At 47.8% G+C, this 18,470-nt stretch overlaps 7 protein-coding genes across 7 annotated transcripts; 5 read left to right on the forward strand and 2 right to left on the reverse strand.

Annotated features, from left to right (window-relative positions):
- The first annotated feature begins 112 nt into the window (after positions 1–112).
- LOC9656178 (respiratory burst oxidase homolog protein A) lies at positions 113–3,414 on the forward strand. The gene is made up of 13 exons (XM_024677076.1): positions 113–546; positions 609–798; positions 853–901; positions 956–1,069; positions 1,138–1,545; positions 1,605–1,991; positions 2,039–2,134; positions 2,191–2,306; positions 2,357–2,459; positions 2,508–2,557; positions 2,621–2,894; positions 2,949–3,077; positions 3,147–3,414. Exons 1-13 carry the CDS (start codon positions 150–152, stop codon positions 3,333–3,335), a joined length of 2,502 nt encoding a protein of 833 aa, XP_024532844.1. The 5' UTR covers positions 113–149; the 3' UTR covers positions 3,336–3,414.
- A 28-nt stretch (positions 3,415–3,442) lies between these two features.
- LOC9632012 (CTD small phosphatase-like protein 2) lies at positions 3,443–7,157 on the forward strand. The gene is made up of 3 exons (XM_002960321.2): positions 3,443–3,965; positions 6,614–6,758; positions 6,977–7,157. The coding sequence occupies exons 1-3, from the start codon at positions 3,443–3,445 to the stop codon at positions 7,155–7,157; spliced, it is 849 nt and encodes a 282-aa protein (XP_002960367.2).
- A 141-nt stretch (positions 7,158–7,298) lies between these two features.
- LOC9656179 lies at positions 7,299–8,712 on the reverse strand. The gene is made up of 7 exons (XM_024672533.1): positions 8,469–8,712; positions 8,270–8,414; positions 8,098–8,209; positions 7,883–8,033; positions 7,649–7,834; positions 7,503–7,583; positions 7,299–7,446 (listed from the first exon to the last, which is right to left on the reverse strand). The coding sequence occupies exons 1-7, from the start codon at positions 8,684–8,686 to the stop codon at positions 7,380–7,382; spliced, it is 960 nt and encodes a 319-aa protein (XP_024528301.1). The 5' UTR covers positions 8,687–8,712; the 3' UTR covers positions 7,299–7,379.
- An 896-nt stretch (positions 8,713–9,608) lies between these two features.
- LOC9656180 (protein EXORDIUM-like 1) lies at positions 9,609–10,955 on the forward strand. The gene has a single exon (XM_002960322.2). The coding sequence runs from the start codon at positions 9,848–9,850 to the stop codon at positions 10,781–10,783; it is 936 nt and encodes a 311-aa protein (XP_002960368.2). The 5' UTR covers positions 9,609–9,847; the 3' UTR covers positions 10,784–10,955.
- Positions 10,956–11,755: 800 nt separating this feature from the next.
- Positions 11,756–14,684, forward strand: LOC9632013 (eukaryotic translation initiation factor 3 subunit C). Its single transcript, XM_024674370.1, has 3 exons — positions 11,756–11,847; positions 11,898–13,595; positions 13,655–14,684. Exons 1-3 carry the CDS (start codon positions 11,827–11,829, stop codon positions 14,621–14,623), a joined length of 2,688 nt encoding a protein of 895 aa, XP_024530138.1. The 5' UTR covers positions 11,756–11,826; the 3' UTR covers positions 14,624–14,684.
- A 44-nt stretch (positions 14,685–14,728) lies between these two features.
- LOC112345584 (NEDD8-specific protease 1-like) lies at positions 14,729–15,789 on the forward strand. Its single transcript, XM_024672701.1, has one exon. The coding sequence runs from the start codon at positions 14,746–14,748 to the stop codon at positions 15,397–15,399; it is 654 nt and encodes a 217-aa protein (XP_024528469.1). The 5' UTR covers positions 14,729–14,745; the 3' UTR covers positions 15,400–15,789.
- A 1,784-nt stretch (positions 15,790–17,573) lies between these two features.
- On the reverse strand, positions 17,574–18,260 carry LOC9656181 (sugar transport protein MST4). Its single transcript, XM_002960965.2, has 2 exons — positions 18,220–18,260; positions 17,574–18,155 (listed from the first exon to the last, which is right to left on the reverse strand). Exons 1-2 carry the CDS (start codon positions 18,257–18,259, stop codon positions 17,599–17,601), a joined length of 597 nt encoding a protein of 198 aa, XP_002961011.2. The 5' UTR covers position 18,260; the 3' UTR covers positions 17,574–17,598.
- Between the last annotated feature and the right edge of the window lie 210 nt (positions 18,261–18,470).

Genomic DNA, 18,470 nt, shown 5'->3' on the forward strand with positions numbered 1-18,470 from the left:
TTGGTGTTTGGTGGCGCGCAGTTCTCTCCCGCCTGCCTTGCAGTGCAATGCATGAAAGCGCGCAAGAAATCCCCATTCCAGGCTTTCTGCAAGGCTCGATCTTCACGCAGGGGGTGCGGAATTCTCAATCCGGCGCTCGCGATTCGCAAATGCCGGCCGGGAAGGATGAGATTTCGAGCGGCAGCGGCAGTGTTCCTGGGGAAATTCCTCGCGCGGACGAGCAGGAAGAGGCGGCAAAATATTTCGAGGGATCGCACGAACAGCCGCTGGTGGATCAGCCGGGATTTGTCGAGCTTGTGATCGATAGCGAGAGCTCCGGCAGCGCCATGGCTAGGAGCAATGCTCGCGTAATGCCGGTGGTGGAGGACGAGGATGCCAGTGCTGCCAGGAACAATGTGACTAGCGCGCTGGAGGGCCTCCGCTTTATCGACAAGCGCACGGAGAGCGCTGGGGACGAGGCGGTGTGGCACAGAGTGATGGAGCGATTCGAGAAGCTCTCGAGCAGCGATGGAAAGCTCCCGCCTGGCCGATTTGGCGCGTGCATTGGTATTTAGAGGACGATTTTCTTGGTTCTTGTGGAGTATTAGGTTTCTTTGATCGCAATGCAGGGATGCCGGAGAGCGAGGAGTTTGCCGCGGAGCTCCTGGGCGTCTTGCGGCGCCGGAGAGCGCACTCCCGGGGCGTCACCACCAGCGCCGTCGAGGATCGTCACGACATTGGCAAGGATGAGCTCTGGGATCTCTGGATGGATCTCACAGACAAGACGACCGCCTCGAGGATGCAAATCTTCTTCGATCTGTAAGGATTTCTTTCTAGAAATGCCCTGTGATCGATCGATCGTGTGCTTCGCAGATGCGATCGAGACCGGGATGGAAAGATCAGTGGGTCGGAGCTAAAAAGTGTACGTTCGAGCTAGTTTCGTATTTTCTCCAGGCTTATGGTTGATCACTCTCAGGCCATCCTTCTGAGCGCGTCGGCCAACCGACTCTCGATTCTCGACGAGCAGGCGGAGGAGTACGCGGCATTGTTGATGGAAGAACTGGATCGTGAGAAGAAAGGCGAAGTTGGCGTAAGTTTTTCTTTCTCGTCTTCGATTACATTCTTTACTCAAACTCGACTCGATCATCTTCATCACAGATATCACAGCTCGAGAGCTTATTAAGCAAGCGCGCCTTTGAGGCTGATTCGTTCCGGCAGCACTACCAGAGCCATTACCCGTGTAACGCCGAAAGGCTGGGGAGGCTACAGTTCCTTGCTTGCAGCACCAAGAATGCTTTCCAAGAGGATTGGCGTCGACTCTGGATTGTTGGCGTGTGGTTTGGAGCCATGGCCGCGCTGTTTATGTGGAAGTCCATGCAGTACAGCTACCGGTCCGGCTTTGAAGTGATGGGGTATTGCGTGAGCATGGCCAAAGGTGCTGCCGAGACACTCAAGCTCAACATGGCACTCATCCTTTTCCCTGTTTGTAGAAACACTATAACGTGGCTCCGCTCTACCAGGCTCGGCTCAGTGATTCCCTTCGATGACAGCATCAGCTTTCACAAGGTAAAAAAGTCCATTTCTTTTTTTCTGTAAGCTTCTTTGTTTACTGTTTTCATACACAGACAGTGGCAGGAGCTATTTGTTTGGGAGTGCTTATTCACGGAGGAGCTCATTTGACCTGTGACTTCCCCCGCATTGCCAATGCAGAGTCGAAGACTTTCATGCGTACTCTGGGAAGAGACTTTCACGGCTGCCAGCCTTCTATGCTGGGCATGGTCATGTCCGTCGAAGGCGTGACAGGGATCGCGATGGTTATATTGATGGCCGTGTCGTTTCTTCTTGCGACCAACCTCGCGAGGAAGAACAGGCTCAAGCTCCGCCGACCCTTTGACAAACTTACCGGGTTCAACGTGTTCTGGTATTCTCACCATCTGTTCGCCATTGTCTACGCTCTCTTGATTGTTCACTCGACATTACTTTTCCTCACGCACAAATGGTCAGAGAAAACGGTATGTGTGTCAGTATTTGTCAATATACTAATGTTTTTTCTCCATAGACGTGGTTGTACATTCTTGTTCCAACAGTTCTTTACATTGGAGAACGGTTTTTGAGAGTATCTAGAGCATGCATTTACAAGGTTGACATTGTACAGGTAATTATACTAATTTTTTGTAACTTACCAGATCAATGAACTCGTTTGTTTTCTAGGCTGCCATTTTTCCCGGAAATGTTTTGTCTCTTCACATGACAAAACCTCCCGGCTTTAAATACCAGAGTGGGATGTACATCTTTATTCAATGCCCCTCAATATCGCCATTCGAATGGTAAGACCTTGAAACTTCTCGTATACAATGTTTACATGTATGCGATGTAGGCACCCGTTTTCAATCACGTCAGCACCAGGAGATGAACACCTCAGTGTTCATGTTCGCAGCTTGGGGGACTGGACGGAAGAGATCATGAGGACATTCGCAAAGGTGCACAATGATTCTCGATTGTGCTCGAGTTCTTACCACAGACATTAGGAGATCGAAGCACAAGGAGAAGACAGTGGTGACGAAGGCGCACTCAGAAGGTAATGAGTGAAATTTTCTCAAAAGAAAACCGAAAGGCACAATCAAACTGAATGCATGAACAGATTTCCAAAGCTTTACATAGATGGACCTTACGGAGCTGCAGCGCAGGATTACCGCAAATACGACGTGATGCTCCTTGTCGGACTTGGAATCGGGGCAACGCCGTTTATCAGCATTCTCAGGGACATGCTCAACACTCAGACGGGGAAGCCGGAGTACCAGCAGTCCCCGCGACGCTGTCCAAGCCACGCTTACTTCTACTGGGTGACCAAAGAACAAGGCTCCTTCCAGTGGTTCAAGGGGGTGATGAACGAGGTGGCCGAGATGGATCACAAGGTACAACACAATTTTTTGTCTAAGTCTTCCTGAGCTATGCGTGTACATCCACAGGCAGTGATTGAAATGCACAACTATCTGACGTGCGTTCACGAGGAAGGAGACGCTCGCTCGGCCCTGATAACGCTCGTCCAGGCCCTCCATCACGCTAAGAGTGGCGTGGACATTGTCTCAGGAACTCGGGTATAGCCAAACTCTTTTTCTCCTTTTCGCTCTGAATTTGCCTGGTGCTAACGCGGTCCAGCGAAACAGGTTCGCACGCACTTTGCTCGGCCCAACTGGAACAAAGTTTTCGCGAGGCTGGCCGCAAACCATCCCGGTGCCCGTGTCGGCGTGTTCTACTGCGGCATGGCCTCGGCAGCCAAGGAGCTGGAAGGAATCGCCTGGACCTTCTCGCAGAGAACCAGCACCAGGTTTGAGTTTCGAAAGGAGAGCTTTTAAAGGTTGCCACACCACTTATCCAACGTGGCGTTACTGCAGAATGCCACGTCATTGTTAATGTAATGACCGGGGTTTAAAACTAGGGTAAAATAGGATTAGGGCTTATAATGGGTCAAGAGAACTTGTTGCCACCGCAGGTTGGCGCTCAGGTTGGCCGCCCAACTCTGGTGCTCGATCTTGACAACACTTTGATCGATGGAAGCGTCTCACGGCCCGGCCTCGATCAATTCCTCCACGCTGTCAAGGATTTGTATGAGGTTGTGCTATTCACAGCAGGAACTCGAGAGTGTGCAGAGAAGATCGTGGATGAGATTGATCGAAAGCATGGGAGCATCGCACACCGGTTGTACGGGGATTCATGCGTGGATTTTGTGATCAAGCCAGCAGCTCTGCTAGGCCGGGACATGAAGAGGGTCGTGGTCGTGGATGACAAGCCCGAGATGTTCAAGAAGAATGTGGAGAATGCATTGCCCATCAAGCCCTTCTTCTCCAAAGGGAATGGTGACGATGAAGATGAGGAGCTGCTCAAGCTCATCCCTTTTCTCACCTTGCTTGCCAAGATGAATGATTTTAGGGCTGCAATCTTCGAATGGAAAAAGCAGAAAACACAAAAGTCTTCTTCATCTGATGGTACAGCTGTGCCTAAGAAAAAAGGAGGAGCAACCACGAAGAAAAAAAGTCGTTAATTAGAAATGTTGTCTCCCAAGGAGGATTAAAATTATAGTAAATAGTCTTTGGGCAATCAAGCAAAAGTAATAACACCCTTGTGTTTAAGTCCTTGTGATTTTATCATTGCCATAGCTGCTTGATGGAAGCTTATTTAAATCCAGCACTTACCCACTTTGCTTTTAAAACATCACCTCTTGAATCTTGAAATAACTCTTTCACCAAAGCTCAAGTTTCCATATCTCGATTGTTTTATGATATTGTTTAGCAAATTCACTAATGGACTAATAGAAGCCACAATGTGAAGATTTGACTCTCATTTCATATTTTGATGGAAACCAGTTAATAATTTATGTATATAGAAAACCAAAGGTAAATATATAATACAGAAATAACTTAAATAAACTCTCCTCAGAGAGTAATGAGTTCAACTTTTAAGAGGAAATTATATTAATAGTTATATTGTAAAATAAAATTATTTTATTCTTACTATCAAAAATTTAAATAATAAAAAAAATATAATTAAAAGTTTTTATTTATAATATATAATTTATATTATTATCGTTATTATTAGAAAATAATATACAAAATATGATTATATGTAGCTAAAAGAATAATCTTAATCATAGTGATATAAAACTATACATTAACTGTGTTTATATAAATTTCACGTATAGATTTGTTTAAATAAACATGGTGAGAAGAAATATATTTTAGAATGAATCATACATGAGAAAAAATTTAAATAAAAAATCAAGTTTATAAATGGAATACACTTTCAAAAATATCTAGAATTATAAAGTAGCCACATACATAAAGGCACATAAATATTAAATTGAGGTGAAGACTAATCCAAAAATAAGATAAGGTAAATTATTAATCAATCATTAAATTAAAATACAGAGGTAATAAATTTTATTACTATTTTAAATAGTAAAAATTATTGGATAATTTTATATATTAAAGACTATAAATACTATTAAAGGAATGGTACAATATTTAATTGATGTCATAAACAAAACTAATATGCAAAGCACAGGAAAACTTACAAAAAAAACATATTTTATTTAAAATTTATTTTGCAAATAGTTTTATGTTAAATTTTTATTGAAATATTATATTTTACTCAATTTACATCAAGAAATTTCCAAAATATATTTAGTGATGCAAAGTTTGTTAAAAAATAAATATTTAAATATTTATTAATACTACATATATCATTAAAAAATATATGTAAGTTGAAAAATTTATAGATTATTTTGATATATTTATTTAATTTATTTTTATTAGCCAAATTATATTTATATAGATAATCTATTCACTATCATCCTAAAAAGAATTTGTAGTTTATTTTTTAAAATTATAATAAATAAAATGCTAAAACACCTTTAATATTAAATTAATTGATTTGATAAAATATAGAAATAGACTGGTGTATAAAACAACTTTATAAATTTTATTTTAATAAAAAAGTTATTTTTAATTTAGGATGCCTAAAAATCAGTTTATTAATATATAAACAAAATACCTTATGCACTAAAGAGGATAAATTAAAATGAATAATATTTTTAAAAAACACATCCATCTATTCATGAATATATATTAACATTAAATTCATGTTAAAATATTTACATAGAGAAACTTAAATAAATTTATGAATTTAATAAAAACAATGAAATGTATAAATACCTTAGTAATATTTCAGTAAATATTTATTATATAATTTCACCTAAATTTATACTATTCGAAATACTTTAGCATAATAAAACATATTTAATTCTTTTAATTACATTAATTTATGATTTGCACAACAAATTTAGCACACATAGTTTTAACTATATTTAACTATAAAGTAAATTTTATTTTTAGACATATGTAAAAAAGGAACAAAGGTATTTTTAAATACTTGGGTCACTTAATAAAAATATTAAATTTGAATTTTTGAGAACGTCTTAACTGGGGTCTAAATTGAAATAAAATAAAATTTAATACAAATTTATTATAGAAATGTTATAATATGAAAGTAAAAGCTTAATGTAATAGTATTTTTAATTTCAAATCAAATCAACAAGGTTGTATTTTTTGTTAATTGAATCAACAATCAAATCAGAGTATAGAATTAGGGTTTAAAATTAAATAAAGAGCGACACAATATCTTGAATAATTAATCATATTTTTAACCTCATTATCCTTAAAAAATATTTGATCAATTTTTTTATTAATGTATATAACACTTCTATTAAGCATTAGTTATACAACACATAGAAAATTATTTAATTCATTTATGGCACACACTTTATTCATTTTTTAAATCTAAACTATACTAATTATATAATATTCTTTTTTATTATTTATTTGAATTCATAATTTAAGAAGCTAAAGGTGTGAATTCATGGAATATGGAAAAGGAATACAAGAAATGTACATATCTTTTAACCTCTATTTTATATACAATAATCTGGATTAAAACCAATTTAACAACTACTAAAATCCCATTATGCTAATATTAGTATATGGCATCCTCACAAAAGTAGTTATTTGGTGTTTTTCGTCTTAGCACTTAATTAATTGCCTCGGAGCAAATTTCACATCCCTCATGTTGTGGCCGACAGATGTTGTTATCAGGTCTTGGGCAGACAGTCCCTTGGCTTGGAACTTTGAGAGGAGCTGCAAGACACCAGATGTTGGCACTGGGATGGCCGTGAGCTCCACCTCTTTCAATGTGAATCAGGATCATCGCTTGGCACTGGTGGTGCTGTACACGTGACGAGAACTTAGAGGAAGTCCAGAGGTAAGCGAACTCACCGTTGTTTGCAGAAAGGCCTGTGGCGGTGATGCTGTCTCTGCATTCCAGAAGCTTTGTAACTATATAAGCAGACCATTCACAAACCATTAGAATTGAGATCTATAGTCAAGGAATCTAAAAGATCAAGGAATATCTTAATAGAAATTCAAGGAACACTTGCGGCCTTTAGGAAGAAGTTGGCTCAAAAGAAGAGCTTAAACGAAAGGAAGAAAGGGAAAGTTCAAACACTGAGCAAGTATGGACCAAGAGCAAGAGGGACACTGGCTCTCCACTGCGGCCTTGATATTGTCAATGACATCAACGAACAGCACAGTGTTGCTGATGCACAGGATTCAGCTGACGAGCTTTGAGTTGTGACCATACAGTGTTACACTCCTGAAGCGCTTTGATAATCCGGCCTCTAGCGCGTCCTGTTGCTCCATCCTGGGGTTTTTGTCCGAGGCAAGCAGAAAAATTGGAGTTTTGGGCGAGGCACAGTGATGCTGGAGAAATACAACAAATAATAACTTCTCTTGCAAGCTAAAATTCATTGCAAAAGATTGACAACCAAAACAAAATGAATCCATGGTATATTAGAGCCACCATTGTTTTGCCAGCCACTGGTTGGGATCCACGGCTTTCCCATTGACAAGGAGGCCCCTGTTTCCAGCAAAAAAGATGAGGATTTGAAAAAATAGTTCCTTCATGCTTCATACCAGTGCAAATGTGGTCCTGTTGCGAGGCCGGAGTCTCCCACGGCGCCAATGGTATCGCCTTGTTTCACTATCTCTCCTTCACTGTAAGGGAAAAAAAGCTGTGAGGAATGTCACAGCACAGAAAAGAAAGTCTAGAGCGTGCTTACACGGCGTCTACCGATGAGAGATGCATTAAGATGGAAGTTACACCATGACCATGGTCCAGGCCAATGCAGTTCCCGTGAAGCTGGAAACCATCAGCTTCCTTACCAACAAGAACCACGCGACCCTTCGCGGGTGCCTTGACAGGAGTCCCCTCTTCGGCACCATAGTCGATTCCTTGATGATAGTAGCTGTAAAAACAATCTTGATTTTTCTGTCCATGAAAAAAAACTTCTTACTTTTCAGCGAAAACTCCGTTGTAGAAACGTTGGAGGCCGAATCCAGTAGTGACATCTCCCTGTGCTGGAAGCTTAAAGGGACCGGACCAATGCTGGACAGGTGTTTTGCTAAGTCGCAACACCTCCATGGCCGCTTTCTCCTTCCTAGTTCCTGTTGAAAACCCGTGAGACGATGAACTAAATCAAAGGCGAGAGAAAAGCTTACCAAAGTTTACCAGAAATGCTAGACTTTGTATCGCTGAGCCAGATCGATTCCACTGGATAGTCCTTGTCAACAATCTGTATGCTTCCACGATAGAGCTTGTGTCGTCCATCTCTTACGTCCACCTATTAGTTGTAACCATTAGCAAAAGAACCATATGAAAGTAAAAAAAATCCAAGGCTCACTGCGAACGAGCGAGGTCCAGGAACATCGAGAGGCGTGGACGGCGCCAGTGCTCTCCAGATAGATTTTTCCTCGGTGGTCGGGTACGCTGGAATCTCACTCCCGCCATAAGTAACGCTCACAAAAGAATTTCCCCAAACAATCTCCCTGACAAGTAGAAAGGATCATCCTTTGGAAAAACTCTTTCTCTCTCTCTCTCACCTGAGAGACAAGTTGAGCTTCTGGAAGAGATCACTGGGAGGCGGCACCCTGACGACAATCGCAAGCGTATCGCCCTTGGTCGGATTCCAAGAGGATAGCTCAAAATCTACATCCCTCTCACCTCCGCGATCGATCACTCCCAAGACCATCCTAGACGCCCGCATTCCACATTCTACGAAGAATCCCTCGATCGGACCCTTCTTCTCGATGGAATCCATCCAAACGAGAAAGCCCTACGCCAAGAATTTCGAGTACCGGAATCGAACCTTGGATGCACCAACCATATGACATCTAGCGGTCCAGATTCAAATTGAGAAGCCAACGGTTATGATTTCGTCTTCCTCCTCTGGGTGTGGAAAGCGACCCATAGACAAGAGATCATGTCTTGTACCGTCGAAGAACTGCCAAGTTCAATGGTTCCTCCGATTGCTCCATGGCTGGAAGCATCAAATCAGCTGTTAATGTCTTTGATACTCATTCATCCTCCTCCGCTCAGGCAGGAAAGCGATCGCTACACTCGCCCAGACCAAAGATCGTGTGTAGCCCTGCGATTTTCTAATTGCTCCTCTATCCCTTTGCCGTGCATTGGAATTTCGGGCTGGCTACTCAGAGTCTGGGGCCCCATCTTTCCATTCTCCGTCTATGCATCGTGATTGATCCATCAATCAATGCAACAAGCCAGGCCGAGCAGAGCTCGCCATGAATCGACTTGAATGAAAGCCTCCAATGAGTGCTTTGCAGGCCAAACAGAATTCTCTTGCTCTTGCACGGCTGGATTGATCTGACCATGGGATGGGCATGGGCTCCCAGCTCGCTCACACGACGTTGACAGCCCAAAAACCCCAAATTCTACCGCACTGTACCGCGCGGCACCCGCCGCCGGCACCGCGCGGTAGCAGCCCTGGCGGTGGCCGTCAGCACGTGGCGATAACCCGGTGGCCCACCAGAAATGATTGAATCCGTGGCCCATGCCGCGGGCCCGCCAGCAGAGCGCCAGGCTGGCGAGCTGTCCGCGTGCCACGTCATAGGGCGATGTCCGCGGACCGGTAGACCCGTCATTCCCTGGAAATTTCCCAATCGTCACTCGTCAACACACACCCAGGCACAGCCTCACTGTACCCAGCGTAGCCCCCATTAAGCTACTAAACCGATGAGTTTATTAGGCGCTTAAACGCCAGGAGATGGCCAAGTATAAAAACCACGCGGCGCTCCAGAGGTCAAGCAGCAAGGTTTTCAAGCTCTCCAAGCCTTTCTTCTCTTCCTTCCAAGCTCGCCATTTCGATAGATCGATCGAGCATCTCGCCATTTCGATTCCAGCTGCGAGGATTTGATCGATCGAGCATCCTCTTCCTCTAGCATTTCTCTTCTCGAGCTCGAAAATGGCGTCCACGCTTCTCGCAGCACTTGCATTCCTCTCCCTCTTCGCTATGGCCGCTCAATCCAAGCTCGTCGAGACGCCACCGCTCGTCCTCGACTACCACAACGGCCCCGTTCTCTCCGGCCCGGAGCCGATCAAGATCTACCTCGTCCTCTACGGCCGCTTCTCCAAGAGCGACAAAGCCACCATCACCGATTTCCTCTCGAGCTTCTCTCCGGCGGCGGCCAAGAGCTCCTCCACCGTCGCCAAATGGTGGTCGCTCACGCAGAAGTACACCGACTCCAAAGGCCAGGGAGTCGCGCAGAGCCTCGTCCTGGCCAAGCAAGCCACCGATCGCAAGTACTCGCTCGGCAAATCCCTCAAGAAGTCGGACATCGCCACCCTGGTCGCGAGCTCCATCCGCTCAAAGGCCTTCCCGTCCGACCCCCGCAGCATCTATCTCGTCCTCACCGCCGCCGACGTGAGCGTCCAAGGCTTCTGCCAAAACACCTGCGGCGAGCACCTCTACACTTTCCCCGGCTCCTCCACCGGCGGCGCAATGCTTCCATACGCCTGGGTTGGCAACTCCGAGGCGCAGTGCCCGGGATTCTGCGCCTGGCCATACGCCAAGCCGCAGTTCGGCCCCCAGGAGGTTCTCACCGCTCCAAACGGCGTCGGGGTGGACGGGATGATCATCACCATCGCCAAAGTTCTCGCTGGAGCCGCCACCAATCCGTTTGGAACCGCGTACTACCAGGGCGAGCAGACGTTTGCGCTCGAGGCGGCGGGAGCTTGCTCCAGCAGCTATGGGCCGGGGTCGTATCCTGGCTATCCGGGGCAGCTCTCCGTGGATCCCAGCTCCAAGGCGAGCTACAATGTGGAGGGCGTGAACCAGCGGAAGTTCTTGGTGCCGTGGATATGGAACCCCGCGACTCTCTCTTGCGCTGGACAGCCATGAGCAAGATCTTCTTCACTGCGATCTTCATCGTGTAAGATATTCAAGAGAGTTTAGGGGAAAAAGAAAACAAAAAAAACAGGAGAACTTACGGGAAGTGTTAATCAATCACTGTACATGCCGGATGGAACGAACTACTTTTTGGAAATAATGAAGAAAAAGGATGCTTGTCTAACCAGAGCAAGGAGTGTGCTGTCGTCTGGAAGCGTGAGAACTTACAAATTTCTTACCGGAAATGCCAATTCCAGAGCTCCCAGGATTTTGTTGAAAACGCTAGATAGATCTAGAAATGGAGAGAAATGTTAGAATTCCCTGCCGAAAATCTACCAGTCACAAGGATTTCGCTAGCTAGAACTAGTAACGGAGAGAAATCTTAGAATGCGGCTGATATCGAGCTGCGCTGATTACAAATCCACCAGTCAGCCGCGAAGGACATCCAGCGTGAGCGAAGAACCCTAAAAACCCTAACGAACCAGTTTGTGTTCGAATCCCGGGAAGCCAATGGTTTCTTTTAACGGATTTATGACGTGCCAGTGTCCGCCCGCGTGACGTGGCGGATCCATGACGCTTGGCTCAGGGTATATGTTTTTTGGCGGGCGGCATTTGAGTTGTGAGAGAGCGAAGGAATGGCGCCACCGAGACGATCGCCCGCTGCCCCATCGCCCATGCGACGACGACGACGCCGAAGAGGAGTAAGCTCTCCCATCCATCGGATTCTTAGCACTTCTAACCTAAGCTCGATCGACTCTTGCCGTGACTTCAGAGACGTAGAAGAAGAAGAGCGAGAAAGAGATCCGCGGCAACAAACTCTGGAATCACCATGGACGATTAGAAACCTCTCTCGATCGCCGACATTACCTAGATGAGGAAGAAATCGTCTCCATTTCTCCTCCCATTTGTAAAAACCATGCCCACCGTTCAATTTGAATCCTATTGTACGATATGGATCTCTCTTAAATCTAGGGTTCTTTTCAAAGTTAGGGTTCTAGCAGCGGCTCGGCTAGGGTGAATTGGCGATCGAATTGGCGACCGAATTGGCGCTCGGGATGTCGAAATTCTGGGACCAGGTGCGTCGGATTCGTGTTGCTCTTGGTATTGATCTCTTGTTTTCGTGCAGGGAGTTGATAGCGACTCGGAGGACGATGTGAAATCGAGCGAGGATGCCGATGACTTCAAGGATATCGTCACGCCCGGTGAGGCGGGGAACAAGTATCTCAACAAAACGAGCGATAGCGAGGGGTCGGAGGATGAGAAGCGCGTCGTCCGCTCGGCCAAGGTCAAGAGGTTCGACGAGATGTCGGCAACCATCGACCAGATCCGCAATCACATGAAGATCAACGACTGGGTGAGCCTCCAGGAGAGCTTCGACAAGATCAACAAGCAGCTGGAGAAGGTTTTACGCGTCACTGAGACGGCGGCTCCTCCTCGCATCTACATCAAGGCGCTGGTCATCCTCGAGGATTTCCTGAGCCAGACACTGGGCAACAAGGAGCTGAAGAAGAAGATGAACAGCAGCAACTCCAAGGCTTTCAACTACATGAAGCAAAAGCTCAAGAAGAACAACAAGATCTACGAGGCCGAGATCGAGCAGTTCCGCAAGAACCCAGAGTCCGAGGCCGAGGACGAGGATGACGAGGGCGACATGAGCAGCGAGGAGTCGGAGCCGGACTTTATCGAGGAGGTTCAAGACGTTGCTCCGGTGTCTGAGTCGGATAACGAGGATGGGTGGCAGAAGTCGGGCAAGGGGCCTAGCTATATCATCAAGAAGGACCCGAGCGAGATAACTTGGGACATGGTGGATAAGAAGCTCAAGGAGGTGATTGCTGCTCGAGGGAGGAAGGGAACCGATCGAGTGGAACAGGTTGAGCAGCTCACTTATCTCGTTACGATTGCAAAGACCCCGGCGCAGAAGCTCGAGATCCTCCTCCACGTTGTCTCGGCTCACTTTGACGTGACGACGAGCTTGAACACGCATCTTCCGGTGAACGTGTGGAAGAAGTGTGCGCATAGCATGATGGCCATTCTGGACATACTAGCGCAGCATCCCAACATTGTCATGAGCGAGAATGCCGAGCCCGAGTCGGAGAACGAGACGCAGAAGGGAGACGACTATCCCGGCCAGATTCGCGTCTGGGGGAACATTGTTGGGTTCGTGGAGCGGCTGGACGACGAGCTCTTCAAGAGCTTGCAAGTGATCGATCCGCACACCAAGGACTATGTCGACCGCATGAAGGACGAGCCAGCCTTCTTGGTGGTGGCACAGAGTGTTCAGGAGTACGTGGAGCGCATTGGAGATACGAGAGCCGCCGCTCGGGTGGCACTTCGCAGGCTGGAACACGTCTACTACAAGCCTCAGGAGGTTTACGAGGCCATGAGAAAGCTCGGGGAGAGCCAGAAGACGGCGGAGGCTGGTGCGGAAGACACCACGCTGGTTCTGGGAACGCCCGACCTTCCGGAACTCAGTCGGACTATGATGGACGACCTCATAACTCTGATCTACAAGTTTGGAGACGAGCGCACAAAAGCCAGGGCCATGCTATGCGACATCTATCACTACGCCATCTTCGACGACTTCTACACTGCGAGGGACCTCCTGCTGTCGAGCCGACTGCAAGATGGGATCATGAACATGGACATCCTGAGCCAGATCCTGTTCAACAGAGCTATGGCGCAGCTGGGACTGTGTGCCTTCCGGACCGGTCTCATCACTGAAACGCATGCGTGCCTGTCGGAGTTCTATGCCGGCGGACGGGTGAAAGAGCTCCTTGCACAAGGAGTTCAGCAGAGTCGGTTTTACGACAAGACTCCAGAACAGGTGATTGTTTTCATAGTTTTGTGTTTCTTCTCAACTTGTGAGGTGGTTTTCTTGTGTAGGAAAAACTCGAACGCCGCCGTCAAATGCCGTTTCACATGCATATCAACCTGGAGCTACTAGAGGCGGTCCATCTAATCTGTGCAATGCTGCTGGAGGTTCCCAACATGGCCGCCAACGCGCACGACGTGAAGAAGAAAGTTTACAGCAAGACGTTCCGCCGTCTCCTGGACATCTACGAGAAGCAGGCCTTCATCGGGCCCCCAGAGAACATCCGTGACAACATCATGGCTGCGAGCCGGGCTCTGATGAAGGGCGACTGGGAGAAGGCGGTGGCGATCGTCCAGGGCCTGGATATCTGGAAGCTGCTCCGGAAGCGAGAGTTCGCCATGGACATGCTCAAGAGCAAGATCCAGGAGGAGGCGCTGCGGACTTATCTCTTCACGTACGCATCGTCCTACGACTCGCTGAGCCTGGACCAGCTCATGGCGATGTTTGATCTCCCGGAGGGGCTCGTTCACAGCATCGCCAGCCGGCTCATGGCAGCGGAGGAGTTCCACGGCAGCTGGGATCAGCCGACTCGCTGCATCGTCCCACACAACGTGGAGCCGACGAGGCTCCAGGCTCTGGCAATCCAGTTCGTGGACAAGCTCTCGACGCTGGTGGAGATGAACGAATTCGCTGACAATGCTCGCACCGGTGGTGGTGGTGGTGGCACGGACTTCTTCAGCAGGCACAAGGATACGCAGGACTACGTTGGAGCGGTGGCGGGGAAGAGGGAGCGTGGCGGCGAGCGTGGTGGCGGAGGCTATGGCAGGGATAAGAACCAGCGCGGCGGCGGCGAGCGTGGTGGCGGTGGCGGTGGTGGAACTGGAGGATCTTACGCCGCTGGCTATCAGAGTACCAGGTACCAAGATGCTTATAGTAGCGTTGGAAGAACTCCATACCAGAGTGGGCCTAGCGGAAGGGGCGGACAGTCGGATGGTGGTGGTAGAATGGTGAATTTGCTTCGTGTTGGTGGAAGGTTTTAAAACATTTTCACTGTTTTTTTGCATTTTTAAAACAATCTTCGACCGTTGGATCGGTTCTTTACGTGCATTTTTAGGGTTCTTCCGGATATTCAAATTTTTAGGGTTCTTCCGAAAATTCTGGAATGGAGCGTGTTCTTAGCTATGGCGACGTCCTCCTCCGCCGGCGCGATGTGGAGCTCCTCCATCCCCCGAATTTCATCAACGACCACATCATCGACTTCTTCTTCTCTTATCTCTCCTCATCGGGAAGCAGCGATGTGCTCTTGGTAAGCCCATCCACGAGCTTCTGGATCACGAACTGCGCCGACGCGCGAGATCTGGCACCGGCACTGGCGGCGCTCAATCTCCGCGACCGGCAGATGCTGCTCCTCCCGATCAACGATAGCGCCGATGTGGAGTATCGCTCCAGCCATGGGAATCTAGAGCGGGGCAGCCACTGGAGCCTCCTGGTCTTCCACAGGCCCAGCAATTCGTGCCTCCATTTCGATAGCCTGGACGGCGCCAACGATCGCTACGCCCGATCGCTCCATGCCAGGGTCTCGGAGCTTGTCGGCTCCAAGCCCAGATTCGTGAGCGCCGCCACACCACAGCAGGAAAACGGGCATGACTGTGGGGCGTACGTGATGGCCATCGCCGCGGCGGTGAAGAAGGGGTTTGAGAGCGATGTGGAGGAGATTGTGAAGCGCGAGGTGAGCTCCGAGTCTGTGAGGAGATTGAGGGCGAGCACGCTGGATCTCATCGATTCTCTGTGCCGGGAGGAGGCGATCAAGACATAGAGTTTTAAGTTTGTAGAACTTCCAAGTCTCTCTCTTACACTGGAAAAAGCTGGCTTCTTTCATGGATGGCACTTGAGCGCTCATGCTACTAAGTGCGCTCTTGGCTTTCTAAAGCTTCTTTGTTTTTCCAGAGTGTTGGTGGGAGAGATTTGGTCGTGCCTGTCACTCCGAGAAGGTCAACACACATATCAACTGCTGATGCTATTTACCTGGATTGTTTTGCAGAGATCGATGCTCATCCTGTTGAAAGTGATGCAAGGAGTAAACGATCCCACTGTGAACAGCTTTCGTCCAGTAGAAACAGGGCAAGCTTGCGTCATTCTTTCCTGCGTAGTGATTGCAAGTGTGATCCTATCGATTTCCCAGTTTTGTGACAAAGCAGTTTGAAGATCTGAAGCATCACAGTAGAGGAGCAAGAGCAAGAGCTCAAGCAGCTGGAGTGTTCGAGGAGGAACGATCTCGCTCGATTACTTGCTTGTGTTCGTGCGTCTCCTCCACTATCAAGAACACTATCGAGGATGAGACAGAGTCTCAAAGTGTAGTACGAAAGTGTTTGAAAATGGTAGACGAAGCTCTGGTGGATCCGTGATTGACATCCAAAGTTCCAAAAGGACTTGGAAGTTGATTGTTCAAACAAGAGCATCTCTGGCTCTAGCACGTTTAATCATTACCAAAGGATCATCTGGCTATAAAAATCGCAGTCCCTCCCACAAAACTGTATCACCAGTGGCTGGAATCGCTTTAATGTGATGGTCCTGGAGCCTATCCGATCAACAATGAGCTTAGATCATTCCTCCAAGGGAGTGGAAACTGACTCGGACTTTGATCCGCCAGACTTCCACAGAAGTTTCTGCGATGTGATCCAGGGGAGAGCGCTGGAAGTAGAAGGTTCTGGCACGCAATAGCGCTAGAATTGCTCAGTCAACCAGGAACGTGAATAGAAAAGGAGAGCTCTCTTTAGCGGCCTTTAAATGGCCGTGATCTATCAATGGTTTCTCCACTCCCAGATCTCAGGCTTTTTGGATCTCACACACCATACTTTGCATCCACAAGCAAAGAAGAAAATGGAGTGCTACCAGCGATCCCTTCTCGTTGCTCTCATCGTCTTGATCGTGATCTTCGCTCCATCGTCGCAGGCTAGAAAGCTCACTTTCAGCAAGCTTCCCAAAGGCACCACTTATCCTCCCGCTGGACCGAGCAATCCACAAAATCCAGACGGCACCAAGCTGCTCGAGGTCCGGACGCTTCCAAAGTACTCGATCCATCCACCGGCGGGGCCGAATCACGTCCCCCCCTCGACACACAAAGTTCCAACTTTCCACAAGCTTCCGAAGTCTCAGCACACTCCATCGGCAGGCCCGAGCAAACCAAGAGTCTGACTCGAAAGAGCCACTGGTTTTCTTGTAACAAAATGTGTATTGCATGGAATGCTGTTAAACCACTTTCCTGTATCTATCGATCTAGTAGTAGAGAGCATTAATCTATGGCGAGAAATGAGAGTACCTGTGGCTGGAAGGAGGAAAGATCTCTTTCTTTTCAGGCAGCAGCACCACCGAGAGAACGACGAGGCTCAGCATGAAGCACGACTTGATGGCCGGGTCAGCAAAGTTTCCATCCTTGGTCGAGAAGAACTTATTGTCGGCGAACGATAGGAAGCTGGAGAGAAGCTCAGTGAGTATGCGCTTGACTCGAAGGCTGGAGTAATCCAGCGCGTGAGGAAATCCACCAGGTTGGGGTTGCCGTGTGAGATGCAGCACTGGCGAACGAAAAAGTCAAGGAGTTTAAGAAGAAGCTCCAAGAGACTGGTGCGTGTGTGCGTTTAGGCTTGTTCCACTTTGCTCCACGTAGCGGATCAGCTTCCAGGCCGATCGAGCTTCTATCTTGCAGGATCTTTGTGCTTGTGGCTCGCATCAGTCTAGTGCCCAGCGCCCAGCGGAAGCGGCATCGTATCTCCCAGCCAGCGCCAAGCACCAGCTGCTAGTTGCCGAATGCAGAGGCCATGGCAGGGCGACCAGCCATGGTGGTGGCGACGTATTGCTAAGGGAGAGATTACCTGTTGGCAGCTGAGTCCTCCGGGGTGTGCTCATGGTTGTTGTGTGCCTTCTCCTCCCAAACAGACTCTCTAGCAGAAAAGAGGAAAAACACTATACAGAGCACATTCATTGTACTCCTTTTGCATTGGACGTGGATTGCCACGTGTCAGATGATCAAGACTGCCATCTCAACAGTCTCGCACAGGCACAGGCTTCCGACTGTGAGCAGCACCGCGGGGATCCCAGCCAGGCCGAGTGAGAGCCGCCAGCTCCATGGGTGGAGCTTGACGACGAGGTTGGCGATGAGGATGCCGATGGTCACGTTGAGCTGGAAGAGAATGTTGAGGCCGCCCCAGTAACAAGTGGGAGTAATCTCGGAGAGGTATAGCGGGACGGCCTGGTTGGCAAAGCCGACGCCACAGCCGAGAAGGATCCGGCCGATGATGAGCATGGCCAGGTTCTCCGCAGCAGCGTTGAACACCACCCCGGCGATGAAAAACAGTCCCGCGATCACCATGGTTGGCTTCCGACCGAATCTCTGCGTCGTGTACGAGGCTGCAAAGGTGGCGACCAGACCCGTGAGGTAGAGCGACGACGTGAACGCCTGCACGCCCTGGTCGTCATACTTGCAGTAGTTGCCTTCTTTTCCAACAAGCTGCAGCTTCCTCTGTAGAACGCTGGGGAAAAACTTTCCCAGGAAATCATCCATGGAGGTGACACCACCTTGACAAAAACCAAAAAAAGAAATTTTATCCATAGGTCACAGTAGAAATCTTCGAGTGCTTACTTGAGATCCCAACATCATATCCAAACATGAGTCCTCCCATAGCTGCTAGAAGGTAGGCAATAGCAACGTAGGCGAAGCCGGCCATAGTTTTGAGCAAGAGCTAGCTGCTTATAAAGCTTAAAGGATCTCTAACGTCAAACAATGGACCCATCTCAAACAGAGAACTTGGTAGATTTCTACAATCTTTGGTGTTTACAAAGGCAGATACAAACAGATTCTTATTGAATGCACTGAAAAAGGTAGAGTATGGA

Source organism: Selaginella moellendorffii, unplaced genomic scaffold, assembly GCF_000143415.4.
Source record: "Selaginella moellendorffii unplaced genomic scaffold, v1.0 SELMOscaffold_0, whole genome shotgun sequence".
NCBI lineage: Eukaryota > Viridiplantae > Streptophyta > Lycopodiopsida > Selaginellales > Selaginellaceae > Selaginella > Selaginella moellendorffii.

What these genes read in the sequence shown, in the direction of transcription:
- LOC9656178 (XM_024677076.1), top strand. Translation starts at nt 150, where the DNA reads ATGCCGGCCGGGAAGGATGAGATTTCGAGCGGCAGCGGCAGTGTTCCT. An exon ending in ACAAATGGTCAGAGAAAACG is followed by an intron (nt 1,992 to 2,038) that starts GTATGTGTGTCA and finishes TTTTCTCCATAG; the next exon opens with ACGTGGTTGTACATTCTTGT. An exon ending in TCATGAGGACATTCGCAAAG is followed by an intron (nt 2,460 to 2,507) that starts GTGCACAATGAT and finishes CACAGACATTAG; the next exon opens with GAGATCGAAGCACAAGGAGA.
- LOC9632012 (XM_002960321.2), top strand. Translation starts at nt 3,443, where the DNA reads ATGGGTCAAGAGAACTTGTTGCCACCGCAGGTTGGCGCTCAGGTTGGC. An exon ending in AAAGTCTTCTTCATCTGATG is followed by an intron (nt 3,966 to 6,613) that starts GTACAGCTGTGC and finishes TGTGGCCGACAG; the next exon opens with ATGTTGTTATCAGGTCTTGG. An exon ending in CGCTTGGCACTGGTGGTGCT is followed by an intron (nt 6,759 to 6,976) that starts GTACACGTGACG and finishes TGCGGCCTTTAG; the next exon opens with GAAGAAGTTGGCTCAAAAGA.
- LOC9656179 (XM_024672533.1), bottom strand. Translation starts at nt 8,686, where the DNA reads ATGGATTCCATCGAGAAGAAGGGTCCGATCGAGGGATTCTTCGTAGAA. An exon ending in TACAAAGTCTAGCATTTCTG is followed by an intron (nt 8,034 to 8,097) that starts GTAAACTTTGGT and finishes GGTTTTCAACAG; the next exon opens with GAACTAGGAAGGAGAAAGCG. An exon ending in CTCTCATCGGTAGACGCCGT is followed by an intron (nt 7,584 to 7,648) that starts GTAAGCACGCTC and finishes TTTCCCTTACAG; the next exon opens with TGAAGGAGAGATAGTGAAAC.
- LOC9656180 (XM_002960322.2), top strand. Translation starts at nt 9,848, where the DNA reads ATGGCGTCCACGCTTCTCGCAGCACTTGCATTCCTCTCCCTCTTCGCT.
- LOC9632013 (XM_024674370.1), top strand. Translation starts at nt 11,827, where the DNA reads ATGTCGAAATTCTGGGACCAG. An exon ending in TGTCGAAATTCTGGGACCAG is followed by an intron (nt 11,848 to 11,897) that starts GTGCGTCGGATT and finishes GTTTTCGTGCAG; the next exon opens with GGAGTTGATAGCGACTCGGA. An exon ending in ACGACAAGACTCCAGAACAG is followed by an intron (nt 13,596 to 13,654) that starts GTGATTGTTTTC and finishes TTTCTTGTGTAG; the next exon opens with GAAAAACTCGAACGCCGCCG.
- LOC112345584 (XM_024672701.1), top strand. Translation starts at nt 14,746, where the DNA reads ATGGAGCGTGTTCTTAGCTATGGCGACGTCCTCCTCCGCCGGCGCGAT.
- LOC9656181 (XM_002960965.2), bottom strand. Translation starts at nt 18,259, where the DNA reads ATGGGAGGACTCATGTTTGGATATGATGTTGGGATCTCAA. An exon ending in ATATGATGTTGGGATCTCAA is followed by an intron (nt 18,156 to 18,219) that starts GTAAGCACTCGA and finishes GTTTTTGTCAAG; the next exon opens with GTGGTGTCACCTCCATGGAT.